Source organism: Podarcis vaucheri (genome assembly GCF_965113315.1).
Source record: "Podarcis vaucheri genome assembly, chromosome: 8".
NCBI classification, from domain to species: domain Eukaryota; kingdom Metazoa; phylum Chordata; class Lepidosauria; order Squamata; family Lacertidae; genus Podarcis; species Podarcis vaucheri.
In genome coordinates, this window is record NC_138766.1 from 94,420,946 (window position 1) to 94,433,922 (window position 12,977).

Consider the following 12,977-nt stretch of genomic DNA (forward strand, 5'->3'; position numbering starts at 1 on the left):
CGCTGCGTAAAGAAGTCCTATTATTTGTCTCGAATCTTCCAGTGCTTACTTTCATTGGCTGTCCATGAGATCTTGTGTTAAGAGAGAGGGAGGAAAACTTTTCTCTGCCCACTTTTCCCACGTCATCTATTATTTGAAAACCTTCAACCATGTCACCTTTTTCTTGCCAAAAGTCCCAAAGTCCTTCCCTCATAAAGGAGTTGCTCCATCTTGATAATTTTGTTTGCCCTTTTCTAATTTTACAATAGCCTTTCTGGAGGAAGGTGACTGGAGCTGTACAGTATTCCAAATATGGAATGGATTCATGGATCACTGCCTTGCCGTGGCAAAGGGGCTTGAATAACTCAGAGAAGCTATGAGCTATGCTTTGCAGGGCCACCCAAGATGGACAGGTCATAGTGGAGAGTTTTGACCAAACGTGATCCACCTGGAGGAGGAACCGGCAAGCCGCTCCAGTATCCCTGCCAAGAAAACTCCATGGACAAAAACAACAAGCATTATTGTGATATTGGCAGTTCCATTCCTAGTGATCCCTAGCATGGAATTTGCCTTTTCCACAGCTGACGCACACTGGGTCAACATCTTCACAGACCTGTCCACTGTGACCCCAAGGTCTCTTTCCTGGTCTGTCACTGCCAGGTCATACCCCATGAGTGTATACGGTTTGTGAAATTCAGATGTTTAAAGTGACATGCATCACTTTAAACTTGTTCACACTGAATTGTATTTGCCCTTTTACTTTCCATTCATTCTGTTTGGAAAGGTCCTTTTGGAGTTTTCAGAATCCCTTCTTCTGTTAAGGACCCTGAACCATTTGTTATTTTCGTTATTGATTATTATATTTGTATACCACCCTTCATCCAAAGATCACAGAGTGGTATGCAACATAAAAATACAGAATGAGAACTCAAAATATGTAATAAAACAAAAACAAACAAATAACTCCTCCCTCCCACTAACACATTTAAAAGGCCGTAGAATGTTAATCAGACTAGGGCCTGGTTATAAAGAAACACTTTCTCCTGGTGTCTAAAGATATGTAATGAAAGTGCCAGGCAAGCCTCCCTGGGGAGATTGTTCCACAAACAGGGGGGCCACCACAGAAAAGTCCCGACCTTGTGTTACCACCCACCGGACCTCCCGTGGAGAAGGCACATGAAGAAGGGCCTCTGGGCTGGATCATAGCGGGAGAGGCAGTCCTTCGGGTATTGCGGTCCTGAGCCATTTAAGGATTTACAGGTCAAAAGCGGCACTTTGGCTTGGGCCCAGAAACTATCACACCTTCAGTAAGATCTCTTGTGCTCATGTCCTTCTTGTGAGCTTCCCAGGAGAAACCTCTGGGTGGCCATGTCAGAACAGAATGCTGGACAAAGTGGACCTTTGGCCTGGGCCACCTCCTGAGAAGAGAAGACTCCCTGGAAAAGACCCTGATGTTGGGAAAGATGGAGGGCACAAGGAGAAGGGGACGACAGAGGACGAGATGGTGGGACAGTGTTCTCGAAGCCAGTGGCGTAGCGTGGGGGGTGCAGGGGGGCCAGCCGCACCGGGCGCAACATCTGGGGGTTAGGGTTAGGGGGCGCAAATCCACGGGTTAGGGGGCGCAAATTACTTACCTTGCCCCGGGTGCTGACAACCCACGCTACGCCACTGCTCGAAGCTACCAGCATGAGGGAGGCAGTGGAAGACAGGAGGGCCTGGTGTGCTCAGGTCCAGGGGGTCACGAGAGTCGGACACGACTAAATGACTAAACAACAACAAAGAGGGTTCCAGATCACGCAGAAGTTTGTGGGCTGGATCCCTCCCTCCCTCGGGGCTCTCTCCCTCCAGACATCTGCTCTGTATGTTCAGAGAGGAAGGGTCCTAGTTTTCCTTAATTGTGAATGACTCATGGCTGGAGGAGCCTCCGGACAGGGATTTCAGAACACGTGGAGGCCAGATCACATGAAGGCTCCTTGACTCTGTGCACACGTGGAGGGAAAGGGGAGGGTCTCCCCGGGACGGTCACTGCTGCGTCTGGAAAGGGCTGAAGAGTCAAGCGGTCCAAAAATGGAAAGGAGAACAAGCAGAAGTCACTCGCAGATGGGAAATGAACCTCGATCACTGCTTGGTGGAAGAATCCTTTCCCAACAGTTTCTCCGGATACTTGGAGAGAGGGATGTCAGGAGCAGAGGCGACCCCTCGCCGCCCCCTCCCCCGGCAGCCAAGGGGTTGCGGGCCAGCCTGAGCGCTCCCCCCCTCCCCCGCCCAGCTGCCGGCTGGCGTGTCTCCTCCAGGGGGCTGGAGTTGGGGGTGGGGGGAGCGCTGCTGCTGCGTCGGGCCCGGCCTGCCTCTCCCCTCCCCCTGCCCGCCCGTCTTGGGGGAAATTGCTTCTGTGCTCCGGGTTAACTAGGATGAAAGGCGGCGGTTCCCTCCCTTTGTCCCTCCTCCCCGATGCCTTTAATCAGAGGAGGGGGGAGCGAGCCACGACGTGATCCGCATGCAAACCGGGGAAGCGGCTCAGATGCCCCCTTCGGACGCCCGGGAAGCCGTGGCTGAGCTCGGCTGCCGGGAGCTGCCTGCAATTAGCAGGGAGGGGGCGAAGACCCCCTTTATTGGCGGGGGGCGACAAAGGAGCAACAGGCGAGAACGCACAGCCCGTCCTCCTTCTCAGCTGCTCAGGAAGACTTCCTACTGCACGAGTCGGTCGGACTTGACCGTGGCTGGGGGATTCGGAGTGGGGTCTCTCCCTCTCTCCCCCCCCTCTCTCTCTCTCTCTCCCTCCCCCCTCCGAAACTTGTACGCAAAAGAACATCGGAAGGAAGCTGCAGTTAGTATACTGAGCCAGACCGTTGGCTCATGGAGTCTCCTACTTTGGAGGTCTTTAAGCAGAGGCTTGACAACCATATGTCAGGAGTGCTCTGATGGCGTTTCCTGCTTGGCAGGGGGTTGGACTCGATGGCCCTTGGGGTCTCTTCCAACTCTAGGATTCTATGATTCTATGATTCATCTGTCTCAGTAGTATAGAACCTTAGAATTGAAGAGTTCGCCTTGGTGAAGGCTTGACCTTTTCATCCCCCGAAAAGTTTTTGATCTGAGTTTCCATTGAAATGAGGCTGCGTTTTAATGTTGTTTTTTAACCTTGTTTTTAAAGTTGTATTTCAATCAATTTGTTTTTATATCAGTTATCAGCCGCCCTGAGCCCGGTCTTGGCTGGGGAGGGCGGGGTATAAATAAAATTTATTATTATTATTAAGAGTTGGAAGGGACCCTGAGGGTCATCTAGTCCAACCCGCTGCAAGGCAGGAATCCCAACCAAAGCATTCAAGACGGATGGCCACCCAGCCTTGGCTTAAAAGCCTCCGAGGCCGGAGAGTAGTCCGGTGCACTCTCGAAGGGCTCTTCATGTCTTATTATTTGCACGGCCCAGTCTTCCCAAGACCTGCCTGGATATATTGCTGGTGACGGAACCTGGGACTTTTTGAATACAAAGCGGGGCGCTCTTCCATCGGCGTGGCTAGCGAGCGCCTGGGGTTACAAAAAAGAAGATGCCCCGAGGCATGTGCAGAGAGCACCCGCTTCTTCCCTAAGCAAGCGCCCGCGGGCAGAGGCTCCCGCCTGCGCTTTCCTTTCCAGCCCCGACAGACAACAGCTCTCGTCTTCGAAAGGGGGGAGGCGGGGAGATCAAAGGGTCTGAGGACCCGGATTCGTGTGAATCAGCCTCGCGGGGCGCACGTTACTTCCAAAGGACCGGCCTCCTTCCGCGCGCGCCTTGACCACAGTTTGGAGAAAGGCGGAAAGAAATCGAGGACATACAAAGGATCTATTGCAAGATTTTCTTCTCTCTTTTATTATTATTAATAATAATATTATTATCGTGAAGTGCTCCAGGACACCGTTGTGCTAATTGTGCTTTACTGGTACATCATTCAAATACTGGCTCAAAATCATTATTATTCTCGTCATTATTATTTGTCTGCATTTAGTATTATTATGTCTTTTCTCCTAGGGAAAAGTTTCTCTTTTTTTCTCTCTCTCTCTCCACAAACAGGCTTAGAATTCTTTACAGCTTGTAAAAATTCATGTAAATTTCCAAACGGTATTTACAAAGCTCCTTGCTATATACAGTCGTCAGAGTCGATCCCCTTTTGAAATCGGTATTAGCGGAGGGAGCAATAGTTAGCAGTCTTAGCGTCAGAAGTCTTCGTTCTAGTAGCATTATTAATTATCTTAAGTACAAAAACAGGAGGTCCTAGCTAATACAAGTTTCCTTCTACCTGAATTCTATTAAGGTTGTTTTTTTTTTAATTCTTTTGTGCTGTTTATTTCTCTTAAGTTATTCATAAAATGGAAAGACCTAAAAGGGGGGAGGAAGGTGCCTTATAGGTAAAGGAGGAGGACCGTCTACGTGGCTTGCCTGACTTGCCTAAGAATCGGAGAACAGTTGAGAGGGATGATGGGACCCCAGGGGTGTAGTGGTGTAGTGGTTAGAGCGGTGGACTCGTAATCTGGTGAACCGGGTTCGCTTCCCCGCTCCTCCACCTGCAGCTGCTGGGTGACCTTGGGCCAGTCACACTTCTCTGAAGCCTCTCAGCCCCACTCACCTCACAGAGTGTTTGTTGTGGGGGAGGAAGGGAAAGGAGAATGTTAGCCACTTTGAGACTCCTTCAGGTAGTGATAAAGCGGGATATCAAATCCAAACTCCTCTTCTTCGTCTAGCCCAATCAGCTGCAATGCAGGAGCGAGGAGGCGATGGCGTGGATGGGACAGGATCCTTCCCGCATGAATGACGTTAGAAGGCTATATCTGAAGTCTAGGAGCGGGTGGGATGGAGCCCGGGCCTCAATGTGCAGGAAGGGGGACGGGGCTCTGAGGCGCGCCATCCCACAGGTGTGAGCGCCAGATACCTCCCCGTCGAAGGACACACCTGTTGAAGGCAGGTAAATACACTGGGGCTGGCCCTGGATGGAGGGTCCGGGGTTCTCAAGGTGGGCGTGAAGCCACCCTCCCCCGGGCAGGTGCAGGTACACCAGGTGTAACTGCACCTTTGACCCCTCCCCGCAGCCCTTCCAGAAACTCAGCGCCTGGAAACGGGTCGGGAGTGTGTGCAGAAAGGGACTCTGAAAAGCCACCGTGGACGGTCCTCCGGAGGTTCGCTAGAAAAAAGGGAGGGAGGGGGTTAATTGCTCGTAGGTCTCCTGGCAAGGCAAGCGCTACAAGCCTAGAGAGGTGACTAAGCTACTCGGAAGTAAGTCGAAGAAGGCAGGCAGTGTGCATTCATTAGAAGAGAAGAGAAGGAAGATTCGCCGTATTAACTCTATCTTACTACATTGGCAAAGTCCCTGATATCCGTTGCTATTAAGAATATTGGATTAAAATGTACCTGATTCCTCAGTAATACTATTGTCTTAAAAATAACATGCATTACGTTAATTATTGCTTCTATTAGTTCAGTAGGAGAATATTGCCCTCAAATAGACTATTATTATTATTATCTAAAAGTTTGGCAAAGAAAAAAGTGACGTAAAATTGTTTTACAAATGAAAATCCATAATAATAATAATAATTTAAAAAAGCATCATCAAATTGGCATAGATTTTTAAATACATTTTTTTTGTTCTTGCATGCAAAAAATCCTGTGTTAGAAAGGATGGCAACAACATCCCGCCCCACCCCGCCCCACCCACCCTCAACAAAAAGAAAGAAAGCAAGAAGTAAAGGAAAAAAAGGCCAGTCCTTTTTCCTCGTGTTTGTTTCCTCGTTCCCTCCCCCTTCAAAAAGTGACGTAGACTTTGGCATAGTAAAGTAGTCTTGGCAACAAACGAACAGATTGGAAGTCAACAGTGGTGCAAAAGAGTTGGCTCGTCTCAACAACCGAAAATTCGAAAAAGTGCAAACGTAAAAGTCTTAAGGGAGGAGGCACTCCCCCCTCGAATAAATAAATGCATAAATAAACAAACGCATAAATAAATAAATAAATAAATAAATAAATAAATAAATAAGAAAGTTTCCAAGTTAAATATATACTTCTGCATTTTCCTTTCTTTCAAATAAATAATTTTTAAAAAGACCCGTCAAATAAATATATAGCAAAGCAAACACTTAGGAAAATAGAGATTGACACTTTTTGGAAAAGAAAAGAGGGGGAAAAAGGAAGAGAGAAAAACCGTCTCGCAAATGAAATCGTAAAAAGAGAATCGTTCGCCTGACGTAATTCATTAATGAATAATTCATAATCATCATTATTGTTATTATGCTTATTAGGCTTATTATACTTTGCGGGAAGAGCAGGAGTGTGGAGATGGCGGGGGGTGCGCTTGGCTTGTTGTTGTTTGTTTCTTTTACCTTTCCAGGCGGACCCTTGCGCGGCCCTTGGCTGCGGGGGTTTCGCGAATCTGGCTTCGCGGTTTCGCAAGGCGAAGTCGACCCTTTCGGAAAGCCCGGAGGAGGAGGAAGAGACAGGGAGGGCGGGCAAGGGCGCGGGAGGAGGGGACCCTCAGCGTGGCCTCTCCCCTCCCGGGGGCGCAGGGGCGGGAGAGGGCGCCGCGCGCGGGTTCAGGCGTCGAGGGGGCTGAGCGGGGGCGGGACGGCGCCCTTGAAGCAGGCGGACTCGTAGTGCTTGTTCAGGTAGGACTTGAGGGCGAAGGTCTTGTTGCAGCGTTTGCACTTGAAGTGCTTGAAGGCGGAGTGAGTCTGCATGTGGGCGCGCAGGTTGGAGCGGTCGGCGAAGGCCTTGCCGCAGTGGGCGCAGCCGAAGGGCTTCTCGCCCGTGTGCGAGCGCATGTGGCCCTGCAGCAGCCAGGGCCGGCTGAAGGCCTTGCCGCACACGTCGCACTTGTGCTTGAGGTCGTGCGTCAGGAGGTGCATGGCCATGGCCGGCATGGACACGTACACCTTCCCGCACGTGGGACACTTCTTGGCCATCTTGCTGTCCAGGCTGCGGTGCGTCTGCTTGTGGCGGCTCAGGTTGGACGACGTGGCGTACGTCTTGCCGCACTCGCTGCACGTGTGCCGCTGCTGCTGCTGCTGCTGCTGCGGAGCAAGAGGAGGGCCGCCCTGCGGGCCGGACTGCTGCGGAGCCTGGCCCAGTCGGGAGCCCGCCGCCCCGCCGCCGCCCACCACCGCCGCCTTGCGGCGCGAGCGGCCGTCGGTGATGAAGAAGGCATCGACGGCGTAGCCCTCGCTCACCGCCGCGTCGCCGTTGATGTAGCCGCCGGCCAACTCCGAGTGGGGGCTGTCCGGCGGGTCCGAGTCGGGCGCGCCGTAGTCGCCGTGGCTGCCGGGGTAGATGACGCCCGTCGGCGAAGGGACCTTGAGCCCGCCGTCGCTCTCGCCCTCGTACACCGACGACGGGGAGATGTACTCGCTGATGTAGCCTCCTGAGGAGGGGTGGGGAAGGGGAAGGGGGGCACAGGGGGGTGGGGGAGAAGGGGACGGAGCAGGAGAGGAAGGGGGAATGAGTTGGGGGGAGAGGGGGCCGTGGGGGGGAGGTTCCAGGGGGAAAGGCGCGAGTCGAGGGGAACGGGAGAGAGAAGGTTTTCCGAGGGGTACGGAGGGAGAGGTGGAGAGCAAAAGAGAAATTAGGGGGGGGGAATGAATTGGGGGCGAGGGAGGGGTCCACGTGAGGTTTTGAAGGGGGGAGTGTAAGGGATGAGTTGCGAGGGGGAAAGCAGTGGGGGGTGGCCGTGGGGAGAATTGGAAAGGACACACATGGAGAAAGAGAGATGGGTTTGGGGGCGGGAGGGGGGGAAGAGAGTGACACGCAAAGAAGGGACAAGATGGGTACAGAAGACGGGAGGAGGAGGAAGAGGGGGGCAGGAGGAAGGCCAGGGAGGGAGGGCGGAAGAGAGAGAGCGGCGTGGGTTCAGCAGCGAGTCTCCCAGGCCGGAGCAGAGCGAGCCCAGCCGGGCGACTCTGATGAGTCCATAATTGATGGGCTCGGGAGCTCGGCTCGAGAGCTCTCTAGTTAATAGATGCAACAAGCTGGAGCCCGGAGGAGCCCCCTCCCTCCCTCTCCCCCCCCGCTCCCCCCCGCCAAGCGGCTCCTCTGTCATGCTAATCTCCGCGGCGCTTGATGAACCTCCTTCCCCACATCTTCCTCTCCATCATTCCGGGCCATTTCCCGGCCTTTCACCTGCGGCTGCCTCGGCCAGATAACTGCCTGGCAGGAATTGAGGAGGGGGGGGGAGAGAGAGATGTGCGGGGAGGAGAGGGGCATCCTCTTTATCTCCATTCCCCTCCCCCCACCCCACCCGCGATCCTCTCCTCTCTCTCAAGGTCAGCGCTCTGCAGGAGACCAAAGGAGAAAGGCGCGCGGGGAGGGGGGGGTTGCGGAGGGGGAGGCTAGTTCCCCCCTCCCCCCCTTTCCTCCCTCTCGAACCACTTCAGCAGAATTCCGGCGATTATGCAACACGCTGCAGACGGATTGCCCGGAACAAAAGCGGGGAGGGGGGGGGAAAGCGGGGGTCACCAGGAAGCCCCAGCCGGAGGGGGAGAAACATCCCCTCGTTTGGAGCCACGCATAGACAGGAAGATTATGCGGAGTCCCGCTGAAGGGCCCTCCCCCGGGGAAAGACTCTTGGGATGCGTGGGGGGGGGAGAGGGGGTTCGGTTGCCCTTGAACTTGAGCGCGAGACAAAAGGGCCTCTCTCACAAGGAACTGCAATCCAATGGGGCTCCTCTTCCTCCTCCTCTCCCCCCCTCCCCTCTCTCTCCACCCGTCCCCCCCCCCGCGCCCGCGCGCCCTTGCCCCATCATGGAAAAGGCTCGCCCACCCGCCTCCGTCCCTGCAAGGTCTAATTTTAGCAGGGTTTGGATTGCATCGAAATGTGCCGAGTCAGTCAACACAGCGCCGAGCCGGGCGCGAGACCCGCTCAATGGGGCCCTTCGCTGATGCCGCGGCCGCCGGGGCTGCAAAAGCATTCCAGGAAAGGCGCCGCATACCGGGACTCGCTTGAGCCCTGGCGCTCTGCCTCCCCCGGTGCCGTGAGAGCGCTCACCCCCCCGGGTGGCTCTGCTGTTGCTGCCCAGAGTTTCTGCTGCGCATTGGCACGGTTGGAGCACCGCTGACCGCCCCCCCCTTCCGCACCGCCACAGCCTCGAGTCCCCCGAATCCCTGTCTCGGTGGGGGCCCCGTTCCTCTTTCTCTTCCCCCCTCCCCTCCCCTCCACTGCTGGGTGAGGGTCCTCTGCCCACCCGCCCCCGTCCTTACCCTTGTCATGGATCCGGGAGCTGAAGTCTGTCCGCGACCTGCCGTAGGAGTTCTCGAGATCCGCCGAGGAGAAATCGTCAAGTTTGACCTTTTTAACCAGGAAAGATCTTGGCATGGTTTCTGAACTCTCCCGGAATGTGACGAAGCCCCCGCAGCTTCGGCCGATGGGTTCAAATGAGAGGTGGGGGAGATGCGGGAGGGGCGCAGGGGGGCAGGAAGGGGAAGGAGACAGCCGAAGAAAAAGAACAACAACAAAAAAAAGAAAGAACGGAAAACGTACAAAAATAAAATTTGCGGAGGGGGAGAAAAATCAGATTTTTTTTTATATAATAATAAGAATAAAAAAAGCAAACCCCGAAAGGACTCAAGAATGGCAATCGCGGCGCGCTATGGCTTCGTGGTATTTTTTGCTTGCTCGTTCCAAACCCCTGAATGGAGCGCTGCCCGCCGCGGAGGTCTCCAGCCTGGGCGGTTGCGCCGCGCCAGTCCTTGTTCCCGCGGCGGCTGCTTTTGTGCGCGGCGAGGCTGCGCCTTGGCAGGCCTCTCGCTTGCGCTCCAGCGCGGCTCACAAGCCCACCAGGAGCTCGAGAGGTTACAACCGACGCCGCGCTGGTTCATAAGAGGCGGCCGGCGAGTTCGGCACCTGGACAGCTCCCTCCCGGTGGGCCGGCCTCGCTCCCCGCCGCCTCGCTCCCCGTTCCCTCGCTGGCTCGCCCGGGCTCTCCGCCGCCGCCGCCGCCGCCGCCAGGCGCCCTCACCGCCGCCCCGCCAGCCCGGGCTGCTGCGCTCTTGCTGGGCTCGGCTTCTCCTGCCCGCCCGCCCCCTGCGCCTCGGTCCTCTCCAGCGCTGCGGCTTCTGCCTGGGTTGCGTGTGTGCTGTAATTCGTATTGTTGTTCCGCTCCGGGGCTGCGATGGCGGCGGGGAGGGGTGGCGGCGGCGGCGGCGGCGGCGGCGGCGGTTATTGCTTGCTTGGCTCGCTCGCTGGCTCGCTTGCTTGCTCGCTTGCTTGCTCGCTGGTTGGGGGGGGGGGTTCCTTGTTCAGCACTGGACAGCTCCCAGGCTTCCTTGCCGCAGCCTCTTGTTGCAAGCTCCTGAATTTCTGAAGATTCGCGGATCAGCTGTTCGGATTTATAATGCAGCGATCAGGTGGTGGACGGAAATGGAAGCGCTTAATTTAATCCATCAAAAAAAAAAAAAAAAGGGAAGAAATCTCTCCCGGGAACGGGGCTGAGACAGAATGATTTAGTGACGCTGTTGTGAGTCGCCTCCTGCCCTGCCTTTTCGTAAACCCCCTCCCACTCTTCGCTCTTTCCTTCCTTTCCTACCCTCGACCCTTGATCGTTTTTCCTTTGCAAGTTTAGACGCGGAAAGTGCGCGGAGGAGGCGGATCCAGCTCCCGCGGCAACGTCGGAGGCTCGGCGCAGCCCCGGGTGGGGAAAATATATATATATATCCAGCATTCGCAGCCCGTTGGCAACTTGCAAGAGAAGCAACTTGGCTTGGCCGCGAAACACAAGCCCACCCCCCACCCGGCTCTATCAGACCTAATGAGGAGGGAAGGAGGGGTGTCGCTTTCTCCCCCCGCCAGTGATTTATTGGAGGGAGCGTCAGGAAGACCTGTGGGGCCCTGTGGGCGACACCCTCACTTTTTAATGAGGGAAAGGGGACGCAGGCCGGGCCTTTTGTTCCCCTTGTAGAAGGAGGTTGGTGAGAGAAAGGGGGGGCTGAGTGTCGTGGGTGTCACGAATCGTGTGGGGAGGCATCATTTGCTAAAAGGTGAGGCGCTGAGACGCAACCCTGCCTTTCCTTTTCCTGAGTGAGGAAATCTTCTCCCAGCCCCAGATATGTAAACGCTGGAAGCGGAGGAAAGACACTTTGCACGTGCTCAAGGGCACGGCATTGCGACTTGTTCCCATGCCACAGGACTGAGTTCCAAGGTTGTACACCAGGCCTTCCCCTCAATAAATAAATAAAGTACTGCTCCTTCGATCTGGGGCAGCAAAAGGGGGTAGACAGTAGTCAAGATTCTTGGGCCTATATTCTGGCAGAGAGTCGAAGGGGAGTCTTCTGCAAGGGGCTTCCAGTTCGCACGCAGGAGTCACATGCTACCTGAGCAGAGTCTTGAGGTACTGGATTCTGGAGAACTGGGAAAGGAGACCGCCCCCTCCCGTCTTCTGCCTACATCCCAGAATAACGAGGTAGTGAGAAGCCTGCAATAGCAAGAAGGCAACAAGTGTCTCGGCCACTGAAGGCCAGCCGTTTGGCACCCGTCCCCTTCTGGCTTCCACGCGAAAACCGGGGTTCAATAAGTTGATTGGGGTTGCGGGGAGGACTCGGGAGTTTCCTACGACCCGCACGTCTGAACACAGTGTAGCCAAGTTGAGAGGCAGCAAGGTGGGGTTTGAGTATATGTAGGTTCATCTGAACCCGACCTCCCAGGAGAGGAGTTTCAATCACTATGGGGTGTGAACCGACCTCGTTTCAGTGCCAAGGGTTGCCAACGTGGCAGAGCAGGAGAGAAAAAGTTGGTGGTTGGCTTGGCGCTAGAAAACAAGAGCCGCAAAATAGAGGACGGGGTTATTTTCGCAGCCCTCCCTCGCCCCGCTCTCCCCACCCCACAGCCCAAACCCTGAAGGCGCCCAGACCCGTCCATCCAACCGCTCCGCCTTTCTTGGTGGCGCTACCGGTGGTCCCGGCGCCGCCTCGGTGTCACACAATGGCCCGCGAGCGTGGCAGGAGGAGGAGGCGCTGGATGTGTGCACGACCCACGGGGACCTTTCCCTGCGTGAGAATCAAGGGGAGGAGCGAGGCGTCTTGCTGAGCTTCCTTGGAGATGGTCTCCGCGGCTGGGCCCGCGCGGGGGCTGGCGGTGACCTCCCCGGACAGGACCGTCTTTCACCGTGAAGCCATCCACACCCTTAATTCAGAACTTTCTCCACTAATCCCCCCCTCGCTCCCTGAGTCAGTCCATCTTTCTCCTCTACCCTGAATGGGCCTTTGGCGTGGGATCTGATGCCAGAGAAGTCTCGTGCTGTGCAAGCTGCAAGGAGAGAGTTTGTGTTGTGCAAAAGAAACGTGGTCGAGGCCCCGCGAAAAGGGATGGGGGGCATATCTGGATTGCAAAGCAATCAACAGTGAATGAAAAGGCCCAGCCTAACCCTCTCAGCGCCAGCTATTCTCCCTTGCAAAGGCCCTTTCATCACCCCTTCCCGGCAAGCCAGCGGAGCTGTGGCCTCAGGTCTGGAATCCCCTCTCGAAACCTCCTTCCCAGCCCCGAGAAGCGTCTTCTCCGCCGCTCGCCGGCATCCAGACGCACCACTGGGCTGCGTTTGTTTCTGCTCGGCTCCCCTGCGGCCCTGCCTTTGATTCCTGCTGCTCTCCTTCCCTGCATCCTAATTAACAAGACTGCTGTGAACCTCAGGCCCTTCGCGAGAGAGCGAGATCAAGAGAGCGCGCACCGACCCGGGTTTTGTTCTGAATTTCCGCCCTCCCTCTCTACTCCGGCAGACTGATGGAATTGCAAACCAAGCTAACAATCTCCAGTCACCCAAAGTTTACAAGTCACCCTCTGACATCACGGCCCCCAAGCCAATGGGCTTCGGTTTATGCAAATGAGGGGGGCTGGCGAGCAGAAGGTCCCCCCTTTTGCACAATGATTCCTCCAGGAGACATATGTCCCTAATTAACAAATATCTAGGAACAAGCCTGTTCGCTATTGTCTTGCCCTGTGTAGATTTGTTTACTTCTGCAGGAAAGAGAAGAGAGGGAAGCCCAGGTGACAAAGGCCACG

The 12,977-nt window shown here is 55.2% G+C and overlaps 1 protein-coding gene across 1 annotated transcript; it reads right to left on the bottom strand.

Annotated features, from left to right (window-relative positions):
- Window positions 1–6,524: 6,524 nt before the first annotated feature.
- SCRT1 (scratch family transcriptional repressor 1) lies at window positions 6,525–12,642 on the bottom strand. The gene is made up of 3 exons (XM_082235887.1): window positions 11,663–12,642; window positions 9,188–10,305; window positions 6,525–7,355 (listed from the first exon to the last, which is right to left on the bottom strand). Exons 2-3 carry the CDS (start codon window positions 9,300–9,302, stop codon window positions 6,532–6,534), a joined length of 939 nt encoding a protein of 312 aa, XP_082092013.1. The 5' UTR covers window positions 9,303–10,305; window positions 11,663–12,642; the 3' UTR covers window positions 6,525–6,531.
- Window positions 12,643–12,977: the final 335 nt, after the last annotated feature.